The sequence below is a fragment of the Eucalyptus grandis genome, chromosome 1 (genome assembly GCF_016545825.1).
Source record: "Eucalyptus grandis isolate ANBG69807.140 chromosome 1, ASM1654582v1, whole genome shotgun sequence".
NCBI lineage: Eukaryota > Viridiplantae > Streptophyta > Magnoliopsida > Myrtales > Myrtaceae > Eucalyptus > Eucalyptus grandis.
Window position 1 is genome coordinate 3,648,726 of NC_052612.1, and position 17,516 is coordinate 3,666,241.

A 17,516-nucleotide genomic window follows, 5' to 3' on the forward strand; every position below is an offset into this window, starting at 1 on the left:
CTAGGTCTTGTTAAAGAGCTGCAAATCATCGTAATTTGCGGCAATGCCCCATTCAGGATTGTAGAAACAACCGAAATGGGCCATCAACAACCAAACAAATGCAAGAAGCTCTCCACCTTGGCTCAACACCTGCACATGTGTCTCCCCCTTAATATGAACCGCTGCATATGATAACATTTCAACCCACACTCCGCTCATCACCTCCCACTTATCTTTCTCGAACCCTTCCATCTCTTTGGCCAACTTGATTCCCTGAGAGAGCGTGGATTCCTCAATCTCGGAAGACTTACTATACAAACGTGCGCATAGCTCCTCCACATCCCTTTCGTGTCCACCCATCTTCTCAAGCATTTTCGCCGATCTATATTGGGCAATACCCACTACAGTGGACATGAGATTAGATTGATTAAGTAAAAGATATATCATGTAGTCAGAGAGGATCTTGCTGAATTCCCTTTCTTCATTTTTTGCTATGGGTGTCTCTATGTTATAACATATTTCAGTAGCAATATGCCATATTATAATGCTAGCATCAAAATTAACATTGGTGACATACTGTTTGTAATCGATCGAGTAATCGAACCTCCACATACTCTCGAGGAAAAAATCACCTTTAGCCTCAAATATATCTCTTACCACTTTTTCATTGTACGCCGACAAGGATTTATGTCTCACCTCCTTAAAAATAAAGATCCATAACTCTTTAATGAAGGGATTCTTGGACACGTATTTTGTGTTCGCAATCCTAGGTGCTTTTAAAGGGGAGAGACGAGAATGGAGTAAAATGATAATGACGCGAAGGATGCCGCAGCATCGATCGTGAATGACGCGAAGGATGCCGCAGCATCGATTGTGAATGATGCGATGGATGCTATCGTGAATGATGCCCCAACATTGATTGTGAATGATGCCCGAGTATCGACCGTGCTTCAACATCTTTCTCGGACTCTTCTTTGTGAACTCGGATAAAAGGTTGCAAGCAGAGATCGATTCTGACCACCTTTGAAATATTAATGGTGTATCTAAAGCCGTATAAGCATAATTGGCATTAGGATGTGCTTCACATGTGGCGAATCGGGGCTTTCTCAGGTTAGTCATGGCGACTATGAACTTATTGAGGAATGAAACTTGCTTGATTCCCACAATAGTCCAATCGGAGAAAACAAGCATCAATAGAGCTATCACATCAAGAGCAATCCCTCCAAAAAGAAGGGAATAAGTAATTTCCACGTCGAGATCGGGGAGATGATGCTTTTTAAAGCGATTGAACAGGACAAAAGCTGTCACAACGTTAGTGAAGGCTATGAAGCGGAAAATGTAGCTCCAAATAGAACGTATTGCCAATGTTTTTGTGTGGAGCACCTCGTACATGAGTTGGAGTTCAACTGATATCACCCTCAATGCATCCATCGCGGAAACTTTGTGGAAATATTCAATGCTCACTTGGCGATCTTTAGATGTGAACATGAGATCTCCGAGAAGGACCATAAACATTTGAAACAAGCAGAATGCATGCTTCACCACAATGCTCTCGGCAAGCTTTACTTCTTCGTCACTAGAAAACTCTAGCTGTGACATATTCAAGACAACCTTAGAATATGAAGCTGCATCATCAGGACTGGGGCGCTGTGAGAACGGCCAGTCCCTGAGCTTTAGGAGGCTCGAGAAATTAAGTGCCACCATCCTCTCCACATTTTTTATGACACCAGCAAGAAACACCAACATCATTGGGATCAACAGTGACTTGTTTGTGGGAAAGATCTGCATAAAGACATAAATCCCGGAACCAACTTGGAAGACAAGACTGAGCAAGTGCCGTCGCCAAAGCGCGCTATCCTCCATAGAAAAGGCAGCGATGGTGTCTGGACCACCAAGATGTAACAAGAGAAATGAAGCCCAAAATGCAAGAAGTGCTCCATCTACTTCAGCTACATGAGTGAACGGATTGCTTTGGTTGTGAGAGATGAGCCCAATCAAATGCAGCTACCCAGTCAGCCATCAAATAAGCCAACCACAAGAGGGAAAGGATGGCCCAATTTGATGTTTTCTTTCTAAGGGGTGCAAATAAAATCAAAAAGACCTGAAGCCAGAGGCTCAGCATGACGAAGCCTCGGATGTTCCATTTATTCCACAGAATCGAAATGGAGCCAAATGCCATATTTTTACTTAGCTTGAATTGATCGTGCCTCAGTGCTAAAATTTCAGTTACAAGGGAACTATCCTTTCAACAATCCATCAAGAGGGCTTATATGGATCAAGAGAATGGTGCTTTGGATGCTTCATATGGAAGCCTTGAAGCAGAAAAGTAGTGTGGACTGTGATATCGGAAAAGTGTGCATTCGGAAGCTTATTTTCTCTCTCGCCCACGACTTTGGGACATAGGATGATGAAGCAGCACGTGCGGGTGGACAAGAATCAATATCCATGGCCCTGTACTAGAGTTTAACTTTTTCGTCCGTTAGAATAGATAATATTACCATTCTACTACCGTCATATAAACAAAGATATTTGTATATCATTTTTTATCGATTGAAGCTTGACTTTTAAATCGGATGCAGATGGACATTTAAAGTCATCGAAGTCCATCGTATTCTTTTTCTAAAATGAATTAGAAGTAGTATATCATTTGGGACAATTTAATCTTCTTATTTGAAGTCGCCCCAAATCAAATATAGTTACTAGTCAATACTAAATGTCTTGAATCCTTCCTTAAAACATCTGAACAATCAAAAAACTCATTTGGGTTTACCTTAAAAAGGTAAACCGATACCATGATTCCAATTAAGACGCAAGCTAAAGCTTCATAAAAACCTGAAGGGAGAGGCTCTGCGTGATGAGACTTCAAATTAATTTGTTCCGCAAATTTGAAATGAAGATAAATGTTAAACCCGTCCATTATCATGTAATTCACGAGATAACGGCGACGTCCTTCCATTCAACTCAATTATGATCTTGATTCAACCAATGACAAAATTCCGTCAAAGCCAAATTGGAGTTAATACAAGAGGGACCCTCCAAAAGGGCATGTTACTTCCCCAACCGCCAACACAACTGGCAACAGGTTTTCCACAGAACCAGGCAATCTGGGTCCAACAGGGCCAAAAAGGAAAAGTTCATCTGAAAAATTAAAGAACTCTGTCGGGAGAAGTTCTGCCTCAAAAAGGAAAATCGCAGCCCTCGTATACCCTATGCGATGCTAAAGAGGCATTTCTGCGTCCGACCGAGGGCACTTTGTGTCAAGAAGTGACCGTCCGACAAAGCGATGCTGCTACAATCCTTAGGCCCACAATGATCTTAACTTGCACGAAATCACATAGTTCGTGATTCACGTTTTCCGTTTAAAAGATATTGGCAGATTTTGGGAGTTACGTTTAGGTTCTATACTTGATACCCGGCTCCCATCTCGCCATTCAAAATTAACTGATATGGATGTTTGTTGGTTTGTCTATTATTCTACTGACAATAGAGAAATAAACTTATAGAATACTTAAATTAATAGTTCATTTTATCGTACTCAAAAGGATTTACCATTTTCCTCGCAAAAATCTTGAATCGAGCAGGAGTTTTAACCTTCGAAAAAAAATAAAATTGTGCAGTACATTCTAGTGTGCTTTCGTAGATTTCAAATGTCTTGTATTAAAAAATCTTAAATTGCCAGGACCATATAAGAAAATAAACTCGCAAAAAATATCAAGTACTGTCATTTTTTTCCTCAAACCTTCATTTCAGATTATTTTTAGATTGATAAAAGAAAGGATGAAGTACATTTTCCATACATGTTGAAAGCAGAGATTTCTTCGTTCTTCTTGTCATATTTTAAGTTTCCGTGAAAATAGTTTCAAAATTGCTATTAGTGGCTTAGATTACGCGGATGAGAATACTGTTTATAGTAAATAAACTGTAAAAAAATTGTCTTATCCGAAGTGAGTGCTACATGCAGATAAAAGTGAATAACTACATGTATGGAACTTATTTGCAAAATTTTCTCCATTTAATATTAATTTTATGAGATCTGTAACCATATCAGCAAACTTCGTTAACGCGTGACGTTGAACATTTAGTTCAAGTAACTAATCAAGCTGATTCTTCAAGTAAAGTTGAGCACCATGTTTTTGCCTTGTTTGAATTTTGTCACTTCTCTTTAATATAACATTGTTAAAACAAGATATATAGGAAGAATAATGGGGAATGTACATTTACCTCTCGAGATAGTTCTTTGTTTGTCAGCAAATAATATCTATCAAAAAGCCAAAAAGTAAAAGAATTGTGAATCAATCATTTCACAAATTAACACAAATAAGGTATTTCATACATTAAATGGTACAAGAAAAGTATCTCATGCATAGATAATACCTAATACTTTGTGCCAAGTTGATGTTTTATCTTTCAATTTGTTCTATCTTGATTCTAGTCACACTTCCATTTGTAACCATCCGAGTTTCCAATTATGAAATTTCAATATCCATGACGAGTTTATGAAATGTTTGCTGAAACTCCATTTAACAAGACACTTGATATTATTGATGAGAAAGACACTGTCTAGTAAGTCATATGAGTGTGCTTTCATAGGATACATAGATCACCTAGTCACAGAACAACTTTGTTATGCAAAATATCAAATGAGCATTCAAATTGAGAATTAAGAATTATAAAATACCCAATAGATAGATATTTGCTAAATAGTCATATTTTGATCCCGGTGTTTCTCACATGGAATAATCTTAGGATTGTGTTCACCATTTTATAGATGGAGTTTATATAATGCATAGGGCAGTTTGCCCACATTCATAACAGTTTATAGAACCGAAAAATCCATGTTGTTTGACAAACTATATATATTTGCAGAAGAATGAATCAATATTGTTTTATCAGACTACTATATTAAAAAGTATTAATTCATTGGTTTACAAAACCATATAAAAAAAAAACACCAAGTTGATTCAAATCAACAACCACAAACATCAATTCGACCAAAATTAAAGTTTACGACTCAAATTGGAACACCTACTAAAAGTTTAAAGGCTGAATTTTCATATTATCTCTTCTTTTTATTAATGCTAGAATTAGAATGCTAGTTGAAGAAATCGAGTAGGAAATGATGTGATATATCTTTAAATCTTTAAATATGACTCACTTGTTTAGGTAGCTAATGAAAGTTTGTTGCATCATTTTTCCTTAAATCATTGTATAATTTGCTGTACACTTCTGTAGAGTGGTGCTTATATTGACTTTAAAATGGGTACTTTTATTCTGTGGAAAATACCAAAAAGATATCTTATTGTTGACCCAATGACTACTTACACCCTCCATTTATACAAAAACCATTCACATACCTCTAAGCAAAACCCTATATTATAAAGATCAAATTGTTCCTTCTGGGAAACTTATTTTAACGTATTGCTTAGGGTTTGGGTGGTTTAGTTTTTGCTCTATTTCAAGGTTTTTGGGTGAGTGCGAGAATTTAGGATTTGGTGAATGAAAGTATTTTGTAGAAGATAACACTTTTATATAAGGACAACAAGATAATTGCTGTAAAAATGTGATGTGGTTTCCAAAGGAAAAACTTGATTATATATTTGGCATTTTGAAAAAGTAGAAGTAATTAGGTGAGACCCAAAGTATATTTTTGGTATCTTACTTAAAAAAAAAAAAACTTGGACCCAAGTAATGCTCTTTTTGTCTTTTTTTTTCCATGAGGGCTCCACAAAATATTCTTAATTTGCACATGCTTTGTGAGTCGTGTTTCTTTTCTTCTTTTGAATTTTTTTTTTTGTGCTGAGTTTGTAAGTCATGTTGGACCGACACTTACATTAATCATGTGCAAGTCTCGTGACATCCTGCATTTTCAGTCATGTTTTCAATTGAATAAATCGGGCATTTCATTGACGCGTCTATAGGGTCAAGTTCTCGGGCGATCATTCTAGAGATAACTAGATTATCTGGAGAAACCATTAAGAATTTTAAGGCAAATAGACTTGAGAACTCGACCAGGAATCGGCTTCTCGACCGTGCTCATCTGTCGAGATCATTACGGCACAGATATAAATTGATTTGAGATCAGATATAGGTTGGTTCGATTGAAATGTGTGGCTAATCGTGGGTGACACCACTAAATTGGAAAATTCTCGTTGACCAACACTAGACTGATTTTCTTATTGTTTGGTACCCCGTGTTCGTACTTGAATTCTCGAGATTTTCACGACAATCGAGAGTTGCCAATGAGTTGAGTGGGTTCATAGTGGCTCGAAGAAAATCGACCACGGGTCATTTGCACTTAAAGGTCCTGAAAGTTACCCGGTAGTCTAGGTCACGCTAAAAACGCGTCGAAGGGAAATTAACCGTGAATTCGAACCCGATTTCAGAAATTGAAAGTTTTGTGGTGTCACGAGCTATTTTAGGAGTGTCGACTCAGTCTCAAAAGATTTTTCTGACACCTGACACTTTCTGGGAAAAAGTCGTCGCCGGGTTGTTTTGTACAGAAAAAGCCGCGAATTGTTCTTGATGGCAAAAATTTGAAAGCATGATGGATATGTGGGTGAGGAAAAATACTGAGGTGGTCTATGGATGACCGATTGAAATTATTGAGGCCAATTGTGATTAAATCAAGTAAGTGTGACGGTCCAATTGGAAGAGATGGCTTGCAAATTCGTAACTCCCCTCCCCCTAGCCCAAAATTGACCAATTGAGAAGTTGTGAGAGGTGTTGGTGTGGCCTAATGAAGGCCAAGGGTTAATGCTTGGCCTAGATTGATTTTTGAAGATATTTCTTGTGGAAAATTGGCAAGGATGGCCCACCCTCTCTCTTATCTTCTTCCTCACGCACGACTCCTCTTCATTTTAACTCTGCGGTCTCAACTTCTGCTTTATTTCTTTCGGTCGAAGTCCAGCCCAGCAAAACCTCCTCTGCGTGTCTTCCTCAGCTCCACGAACGCCCTGCTTCACTAGCTCTTGTCGCCCACCAACAATCCGCATGCCTTCTCCACCGAGCAGCTTGGTTTTGCTGCCACTTGGCCGCTTCTGTCTTTCTTCGGTCAGCAAGCGGAATTGAAGACCGCCGAAGGAAGCCGCGCGATTCCACGGAGTTTGGTCGGCTACTCACGTCCCAGCTGCCAGTGCCGGTCAACAACGAACCAGCAAATAATCCTCTATTGACTCCGCATCTCCATCCCACGACTGCCAGCGAAGCCAGCTCCATTCCATCGATCTTCAGCTCTTCACGCCAGCCTCCACTACCGTTGGTCCCCTTCGGTCAGAGCCTTCCTCGATGGCCTCGTTTGTTGACTGAGCGATCTGGCCAGCAGCAAGCTTGAAGAAGCCCACGAAACCTCAAGTTGAAGCTGCTGCCGTTCGTTGCTTCTCCAGCGAAGATCCCACCGAAGCAAAGTCAATCCAAGCCAACATCTTTAGCTCGATCAGCCCAACGGTGTCAGCGACTGTCGTTAGTCCAGCAGCCAGCCTCCGCCGAGTTGAATCCCAGCGAAGCAGCAGCTCCACCGAATTCTGCCGTCCACCGAAAGCCACGCCGGTCAGCTTCTCTCTCCTCGTGCAGACGCCAGCTCAGCCATTGTAACTTCACGAGCAGCAGTTCGGCCAGCGAAGTCTCCCCGTGTGAAGTCGCACACCTGTTTCCTCACTTGCGGTCCATCCTCAGCCTTTGGGCCCAGCAAAGCCCACGGATCCAGCAAATTTTGTGGCCCAACAGGGGCCTTTGCTGCTTATTCGTTTGGCCCAAGTCTTCAGCAAGCAGCCCACACCATCAGCTCGCAGTTGAAGCCCATCCTTGGTCCAGCCCAACATTGGCCCAAGAAGTCAGCAGTCCAAGCCCGCGATTTTGAGGCCCAAGCCCGTGAAGTCAAGCCCAATTCAGCAACAAGTCTCAGCTTGGGCTGAGATTTGTTGAGCCAAGGTCAAGGCCCGATCCAAGCCCGCAGGTGTTGTCGAAAGCCCGATTTCGGCCGCCGTCGCGTCGCCATCGCGGTGTTTCGGTCTCCGCTTTTACCAAGTGAGTTTTACTCACTAATGCTTTCTTAGTTTGCTAATTATGCTTAGGGGTTGGTTAGATTTAATTAAATGCAATTAGGTGGTTAGATTAGTCGAGAACAATTAAATTAGTGACTTAACGATGCATGTTAGGTGGTTAGACTTAGTCATTAACAAGTAGAGACGTACTTTTATTTACTGAATGCATCTCGGGATTTTTCCCGATCCGTTCTGGCGTCCAATTAGGCAATGCTGGCCTAAATTGGATTTTTAGTATTTATTTATTTATTTTTGAAATTATTTATTTATTTATTTATTTTTCCGGAAATTCAACCTGTGATGGCCGATGACCGGAATTTTATGCTGATTGTTGTGGTGCAGTCGACCCCAAGCCAAAAGGACCCGAGTAATGGTGGGATTTATAAAAAGGAAATTATTATATTTTGGCTAAGGCTCTTTTTGTCTTTTTATTTCCATGAAGGCTCCTCGCAAAATATTCTTAATTTGCACATGCTTTGTGAGTCGTGTTCTTTTTTCTTCTTTTGAATTTTTGTGCCGAGTTTGTAAGTTTGTGTCTTGGATGTAATCGATTATAGTCATGTTGGTATATTTGATATACCGACACTTACATTAATCATGTGCAAGTAAATGTCAACCGTTCAATGAATTTTTGACGTGGGCCCCATGTCGAGTCCACAAAATTCAATGAGTGAGATGCATTGATCTCATCATCAATTGTTTGATTTCATCAATATTTCCCCTAAAGAACGATAAAAAAAAATGCTTTGAATTGCGAATTTTGTCCACAACACTGATGGACCTGGCATTCAAAGCTTTTCTCATTGAGCAAGTAAGCCTTTGCCCGGGGAATTACTGTGGTTATATTGGGCCCACTCATTGTCTTCTCTATCACTATGTCTATTTTCAATTTTTTTTTTTCATTTACATAAGCACTTACCTCGAACCTTTCTCCATATTCAACACCATTTCTCTATAAAATTCGGGAAAATTACCAAAAAAAGTCATATACTTATTTTATGGATTGTAATTCAATTCAAAACTTTTCAAACCGATTAGTCCTAATTTTTTTGATAATTTACCAATATAGTTATTTCATTCAATTTTGAATAAAATTTGCTAACTTGGATAGCAGTTATTCTACTTGGCACAACTAGTGGCCAACATGGACAACTTTTTTTATGAATTTTTTATATTTCTTTTCTTTCTTTCTTTTTCTTCATTATGATTGGTGAGGATTGTTAGGGTCTTGGCAATGGCTAGTGACCCTTGCCAACCACTGAGCAAGCCTTGACCAAATGCTAACGAGGGCTTGTAGTCTCTTAGCAAATATGGGTGAGGGCCGCCTCAACTGCAACCGGCAAGGCCAGATGACCTAATCTAGTGGGCGGCGATAGTGTAAAAGACAAAAGAAAAGAAAAAATTCAAAAATTTATTTTTTAAAAAAGAATGTTTTTAAAAAAATTGTAAAAAATTGTCCACATCAACATCTCATGCAAATCATTGGGGTTTGCCCTAGTGGCCATCCTTCCAATGTGGAAGGGGGAGGTGAGGGGTTCAAATCTCCACCTTCTCAAGGGGGATTGGGGTGGGGACAAGTAAGTTTCAGGAGTGGGTTTCGACTCTCACACCCTGCAGGAGGCAGGGCAAAAGTCTGAGAGTGAGTGTTAGAGTAGAACTGACAAAAAAAAAAACATCTCGTGCAACGTTTCTAGCCATAACTCGCCAAATTTACTATATTGGCAAATTGTTGAAAGGCTTAGGACTACATTAGCCAAATTGAAAAGTTTAGAAATAAATTAGTATTTGTACAATAAGTTTATCACTTTTTTTGTAGTAATCCTTTATGTGTCTACTTTTCTATATACACTTGTCTACATTATTCATACATATTCAATTCATTATTAATTGTGTCAATTCTTTAAAAACCCAACATAACACTTTTATCAAACGAGTTGCACAATATGATACATTTAAAATACAAACTCTTATAAAAATATGGTCAAACGTGTAATAGAGTGCATAAATGTATTTTACCATATCGCATTGACCTAGTTAATATGTTAACTCATTTAACTAAGTGTCTTCTCATGTGATAGAAAAATTTAAAAAAAAAAACCAAATAGCAAAGAATATGTTTTTTTATTTGTGTATAAAAGGTTAATTTGTTTTTTAATACGCTTACAATCATATGTCATTTTCACATCACGTCAATGAGAGCTTAATTCCCTAAAAACTCCAACTTTAGGTCTAATTTCAAATTTGCCCCAATTTTTTGTCTAAAAAGAATCACCAAATTTTACTTTAGTCCCAAGTCTACCCACTTGTCCATAAATTGTCACCAACTTCTTCAAAATTATCAACATTGGAGCTAGTTAGAGGTTTATTATCGGCACATGAGTCTTTATCAAAACTCTCATATTCGTATGAAACAACAGTAGCCTCCTATATTAATAATATTAAAGAAACTAGTGGCAATTTTTGGACAAGAGTTTAACAAGAGCAAATTTGGACTAAATTAAAAGTTGGTAATTTTTCAAAGATTAATATCATAAAAATCCCAAACTAGTACACTTGTAATAAATTTATCTCAAACTAATTTTTTGACCATAAAAAATCCCAAACTAATACACCTTTGATAAATTTATTAAAAACTGGTACACTTGTGACAAATTTACTCTTTGTTAGTTTCCATTAAATTAGACTATTAAACTATTGAATTTGATTATATATGATAATTGACTATTATACCGGTTTGGGATTTTACTCTCTGTTTGTCACATATATACTATTTTTGTGATTTTTTGTAATTATTAATTCACCTTAATGTATGGTATATTTGTCACAAATGTATTAGTTTGAGATTTTTGGTGGTCGAGCAAATTAATTTGAGATAAATTTTTCACAAGTATACTAGTTTGGGGTTTTTTGTGATTATTTAGAATAAATTTATCATGAGTGTACCAATTTGAGATTTTTCATGGTTAAAAAATTAGTTTAGGCGAATTTATCATAAGTGTACGAGTTTAGGGTTTTTCAGGATATTAATATATTTTTTAAAGATAAAAGAAAATTTGGAGTAGAATTGAGATTATATTTAAAGTTTGAGGTTTTTTTTTTTTATGGAATTAGGCCTATATATTAGTTGTGTAAAAAGTTGGTCATCCAACAAAGCGATGCAACAATCCTTCACCTAACTCTTTTTCTTTAACTAGGGCCCACTCCATCTTCTTTATTCTTCATTCTTTTTTTCTTTTTTTCTATAACTTAGAATCCATTTAAATTCTTTTTTTTTTGTTTTTTGTTTTTTTCTTTAACTTAGACTCATTTATGTTTCTTCTTTGTCTCTTTTCACGCAATGGTCTTAACTTTTACGAGATTATGTGATTCGAGAGTAACGCTTTTTCCTTTCAAAAAAAAAAAAAAAAAATTGGCAGAAATCTATAAGTCACTTTAGTGTCCTAAAATTGATACATAACTCTTGGCTCTTTATTCCAACAAAGCGATGCAACAATCCTTCACCTAACTCTTTTTCTTTAACTAGAGCCCACTCCATCTTCTTTATTCTTTATTCTTTTTTCTTTTTTTCTATAACTTAGATCCATTTATATTCTTTTTTTTTTTTTTTTCTTTAACTTAGACTCATTTATGTTTCTTCTTTGTCTCTTTTCTCGCAATGTTATTAACTTTTATGAGATTATGTGATTCGAGAGTAACGCTCTTTCCTTTAAAAAAAAAAAATTGGCAGGAATCTGTAAGTCACTTTAGTGTCCTATAATTGATGCATAACTCTTGGCTCTTTATTCCAACAAAGCGATGCAACAATCCTTCACCTAACTCTTTTTCTTTAACTAGGCCCACTCCATCGTCTTTATTCTTTATTCTTTTTTTCTTTTTTCTATAACTTAGATCCATTTATATTCATTTTTTTTTTGTCTTTTTGCTTTTTTTCTTTAACTTAGACTCATTTATGTTTCTTCTTTGTCTCTTTTCACGCAATGCTATTAACTTTTACGAGATTATGTGATTCGAGAGTAACGCTTTTTCCTTTCAAAAAAGAAAAAAATTGGCAGGAATCTGTAAATCACTTTAGTGTCCTATAATTGATGCATAACTCTTGGCCCTTTATTCCAAAATAAACTTCTTAAATAATTAAATTAATAGCTTACGTGATTATACCATAAAATCATTTACCACTTTTTTTTTTTTTGCAAAGTTTGGAATCAAGTTGGTGTTTTAAGCTTGGGAAAAGGTTGGAAAATTGTATAGGAAATTCTAGTATGCATTCGTAGATTTCCAATGTTTAACATTAAGAATTCTATAATTGCAAGAGAGCCTTAACGAAATAAACTTCAAAATTATTAAGCAATGTCATGTCTTCCTCAAATCTTCTTTTAAGATCATGTTAAATAAAGCAACAAAAGAATGAAGTAAATTCTCCATCTTGCTTTTTTTTTTTTATGGAATTATTTCTAAAACCACTCTTAGTAGTATACATGGATGAAAATTCTGTATAAATTATTCGAATGAAAAAAAAAAGAGTCTATCCAAAGTGGGTACAGCATGTAGAAATGATATGCTTTTTTTTTTTTTTTGGTGCAGTTCAAGTGAATAATTGCATATATGAAACTTACTTGAAAGATTTTCCCCATCCAACATTAATATTATGAGATTAGTGTCCATATGGGCATATTTCATTAATGCTAATTAAGGAAATGATGATGTTGAACATCTAGTTCAAGTAACTAATCGGACCAATTGTTTTGCAAACTTTGGGTGATTTAACGTGATTACAACAAGATGTGTATATTTGGATATTGAGATAACTCCTTACTTGTTTGTCAAAAGACTATCTATTCAAAAACCCAAAAAGATAGAAGAATTGTAAATCAACCATTCCTCAAATAAAATGGAGCTCAACATAGATCTAACTCGAGTTGGTTGAACCACAAGGGGGTAAATTTAAATGTTGCCACTACGTCATGTGTCTACGAAAGTCGAAGACGCCATTAGGTTATTAATTATCAAACCCGACCACTATTATATACTTGGCAAGATAAAGACAATGTCCTTTCACTCAATTATGACCTTAATTCAACCAACGACAAAATTCCACCAAAAAGTTTAATTTGGCCAAAGAAATGGAAAAAAGAAAACTCGCCATTTCATATGGATGATTGATATAAGCCAATGCCAAATTAGAAGTTACTATAAGTGGGACACTCCAAGAAGGCATCTCCCACCCGAAGCAAGTGGCGATAGGGATGTGTAAAGGAACCAGGAATCACCTAGATCACTTGGAACCGGACCGGATTGGACCATCCAAGAATTGGTGGTTCATAAGGGAACTGCTCCAATTCCTGATTCCAATAATTGGAATTGGTGAGTATTAGTCTGGTTCCCGATTCAAGGTGTGAAACTACCCACCTGTCCACCCAAATTGTTTAGATAATATATATTTACTATATATTTAATTTTTAATTTTTAAGAAAATGAAAAATCCTAAATCCCTAGGCTATTTACTAATTCTTATGTTGGATAATTGTTTGCTTTTGCCCATTCATAACAAATTTGGTGAGTGTGCTCTCTTGCTTACACACTTCTTAACATACTAATATTGTTGGTTCATTGGCTCTAATTGGGAATGTCTTTGATAAGATGATTCTGTTGTATAATTCTTTGTTGCGTATTACAGCGTTGACACATGAAGCTCAATGAGACCGTTTCCATATACCCACCTAGGAATTGGATTGACAGTTCGGTTCTTGGGTAGATCCATATAATTAACGGGCAGTTCCCGGTTCCAATTTTTCGCAACTAGTCCTTAGTAGACGGTTCTCGATTCTAGGATGAGAACCGCTCACTTAGACCATGCTCACCCTTAAATGGCGATAAGTTTCTTTTTTTCTTATTAGACAAGATTAACTATCATAAAATTAAAATTTATAGAAATACAAAATTTTAATCACATGAGCTCAATAGGCTTTGTCCGTATAAAGGGCAAAATAGTCTTTTCTTCTCTTTCATTACTCTCTTGCTTTTCGTCTATGTAGGGCAATAAATTATTGTTCTTTTTCTTTTCTCACCTTTTCCCCTCTTCAAATGTAGATTTATTATTTAATTGAATTGAAAATTTGCTATTAAAGTATAGTACTTATTACCTATTTACAAGTATCTCATAATGGCAAGAGAAAAGTATCTTATGTGTGAAAGATACTTATTGCTTTGTGGTAGGTTCATGTTTTATCGTTGAATTATTCCTTTATCGATTCTACTTGCACATCCATCTATAATTACCTGAGTTTCAAAATACGAACTTCAATTTGTTGTTTAGTGAAATGTTTAGTGATACCATACCTTAGAAGACATTTGATATTATTGATGAACAAGATACAATCTAACAAGTCATATGAGTATGCTTTTGAAGAAAAAGTAGGTGTCACAACCCTCTGGAGGTGAACTCGAAGGAGCTTGACAGATTGCCAAGTGGGCATATGACTAACCCTTTTGCGAGGCGGCACTTTTGCCTAGCACGGGCTCCCGATCTCAATTTGCTTTTCTCAAGTTAATTATGACATTTTGTTCTTCTTTAGGAGCTGCTACTAACTTATTATAAGCCATTTAGAAGCCAAGCAAAATGCAAGAGTTTGTTTTACTTTTGCAAATCAGTGATCAGATACAGGTCCTTGATTATACTAGATATTGTGTAACGCCCAGGATTAGTACCTTCTCTCTTTTAATGGAAAAAACGTTTCATGTGATCCTTTTCTTCATTTTTATATTTTTCTAAAACACGTAAACCTAAGTTACCATGCAAGGAGAGGTCATATGACAAATTAAACAAAGCGATCAGGAAATCATGACAATATAATCACAGACAATATGATAAGTAGAACTTGAGCCGTATCGGGCAAAGTTACAACAATGCCTTGCTATTCAGCCCCAAATAGAACTCCAGGAAGCAATATATAAAATTAAATATGCAATCAACCTAGTTTAAGGAATGTAAACTAGATGATAACGTTGCCGCATTAAACAAAATGAAATTCTACCAAGCATAAATCAAACTAGGCCTAAAAACGCCATTTCTTATCAAATGCCTATCCAATTTTTTTATCCTTTATTTATTTATTTATTTTTCTTTTTCATTTTTATCCATGATAAACATGATTTAAGCTCTAGCTATACTAAGTGCATATTAAGATATAATAAATTAGATACAAGGTTAGAAATTGAACTATGATATGATGCAAATATGTGGTTATGGCATATAGACGATGCAATCATGTGAAGGGGACATCCCGAGATAGGTCGAGACCCTTACCGAGGCTAAATACAAGCTTTAAGCTTGTTTCCAGCCCCTTCGGCGGTATAGACAGCAAATTTAGCTTACCATTCACCCGCTAGATGGCGTCGAACAAACACAGAAACATCCCGACATATCTACTGGCCTTTGGGGCTGACAGAGACCAACCCGAAACACATCAAACGAACGCTCAAGAGCCATAAACACGACATACTATCCACAGTTCAGCAAGCCCAAGTCTGAACCGAGAACCCCCTAGAACGAAGCAAACTCAAAAAATTAGAGAACAACTAGACAAAATGCTATTAAAAAAAAAAAGGAGAGAAGTATACTATCAGTGCTATAAGTTGTGTATGGCACTCACTTTGATGCCAAAATTTTCCGTCGGATCACTTAAGTGTCAAAAAGTTTGAAAAACAATCATTTTAGTGCCAACTCCGATCAGATTGACCGGAAATCCGACGTGACACTTTTTTATTAATTTTTGACACTGACGTGGCTCGCCGGAGAGCACAGTCATCATGAAAAACACAAAACGACGTCATTTGGCCATGTATCCCCCAAGTCGAAACCCTAAATCCCAAATCGAGAGAGAGAGAGAGAGAGAGAGAGAGAGAGAGAGAGAGAGAGAGAGAGAGAGAGAGAGAGAAGCCATGGCCATCGTCTTCTTCCCTAAAGAACAACACTAGCACCAGCCACTCTCTGAGTAGAGCCCAATCCACCATCTCCATCTGCGCCCTCCTCGTTTCCCTCGCACTCCTCGTCTTCTCTCTCTGCATCTTCGACCCCCCTTCTTCCTCCTCCTCCTCTGCCCTCACATCCTATTTTCCTATCGCTTCTTGCTCAAGAAACAACCTTAGCCTCTCCTTGCTCGCTTAGTCGAGCAACTATGACGGAGGCCGAGTGACGGTGGCTGAGCATGATGGCCGAGCGACGATGGTTGAGCACGGTGGCCAACCGAGGGTGGCCGAGCAAGCTAGGTCGGCGAGGATTAAACAAAAAAAAAAAACCATAATTTCAATCCCAAATGAGCTATGCGATGTCGTTTTTGTGAAGCCATCCGGCATTTGATGGCAAAACGACGTCATTTTCTTAAGGAGGACGCAAAACGACGTCGTTTAAAAGGCTTCTTGATTTTTTTTAAAAATATAAAAGCCACGTAATCATTTTGGCCGGAATCTCTCGCTGGTGACACCAAAGTGATTGTTTTTCCTCCGATTTGGCACTTAAGTGATTCGACAGAAACTTTTAGCACCAAAATGAGCGCCGTACACAACTTATGGCACTGACAGTGTACTTCTCCCACAAAAAAGTGTCATGCTACGAGGAAGGGGGAGGTGTTTGGACTAGTTTTGATATAGGGCCTACTTCAACCAAGACACACACTTGACGTCAAGGATGGAATTATACAAACTCAAACGCCATAGCCGAGCTAATGGACCAATAGACCGAGGTAATGAGCTTGTGCCGCCCATGAGAGCCAGGCAAGCTTCCGTACCTCTGCCTTCAACTACGGTCACGAGAGCGAGGCAAACTCGATCCCTAATTCTTATAGAATGCACGAGAGTTCTATGGAAGGGGAAAATGAGGTATCCATAATCTACAATGCCTCTAGTAGGTTCTAAGTACAGAAGAAATAGAGCCAGAAAAATGGATGCAAGATAATGTAAAGTCGCTGTTTTTCTAGGGGTGCAAATTCGATCCGTGATTTTTATTAAAATTCATGAATAGCGTATGGGAACAGAAATTTAGGTATTTATAAACAACAATATATCTAGTTTCAAAATGCAGAAGAAATACAGCAAGAAAAATGAGTGCAAAATTATGTAAAATCATTGTTTGTGTTTCAGGGTCGAATTGTGCCGTTATCGGTGAATCCGATCCCTAATTTTTGGAAAATTCAATAAGGTTCTACTAGCGAAAATTTAGGTTTCATCAGTAAGTTATCCCTCCATATCAGGAAAATAAAATACTCTTAAATCAACTTAAAATTGAGAACCTAATTGGCCAAATTTATGTTTATCTATGAGTTACGTTCAAAGGAGGTTACTGCGCTAGTTGTCGATCATCATCTCTTTTGAGTATATAAAACTTAACGAACTAAATGGTTATATAGAGATTGCTCTCTTTGATATGTCTAATGATTTTACATTAATTTAATATAGATCAACATTGTCAAAGATTTCGACAGTTTTGTAGAATGTCAAATAAAC

General features: G+C 37.2%; 1 protein-coding gene and 1 pseudogene across 1 annotated transcript in view; both read right to left on the minus strand.

Moving 5' to 3' along the window:
* LOC104428073 overlaps positions 1-17,516 on the minus strand; it is a 104,901-nt pseudogene that overhangs the window by 52,489 nt on the left and 34,896 nt on the right.
* LOC120292788 overlaps positions 1-17,516 on the minus strand; it is a 21,215-nt gene continuing 3,699 nt past the window's right edge. The window contains exons 5-7 of the mRNA XM_039311217.1: positions 3,032-3,083; positions 2,081-2,221; positions 1-1,983 (exon numbers count right to left, since the gene is read on the minus strand). Coding sequence (XP_039167151.1) covers positions 1-1,983; positions 2,081-2,221; positions 3,032-3,083 — 2,176 coding nt within the window. The remainder of the gene's footprint in view (positions 1,984-2,080; positions 2,222-3,031; positions 3,084-17,516) is intronic.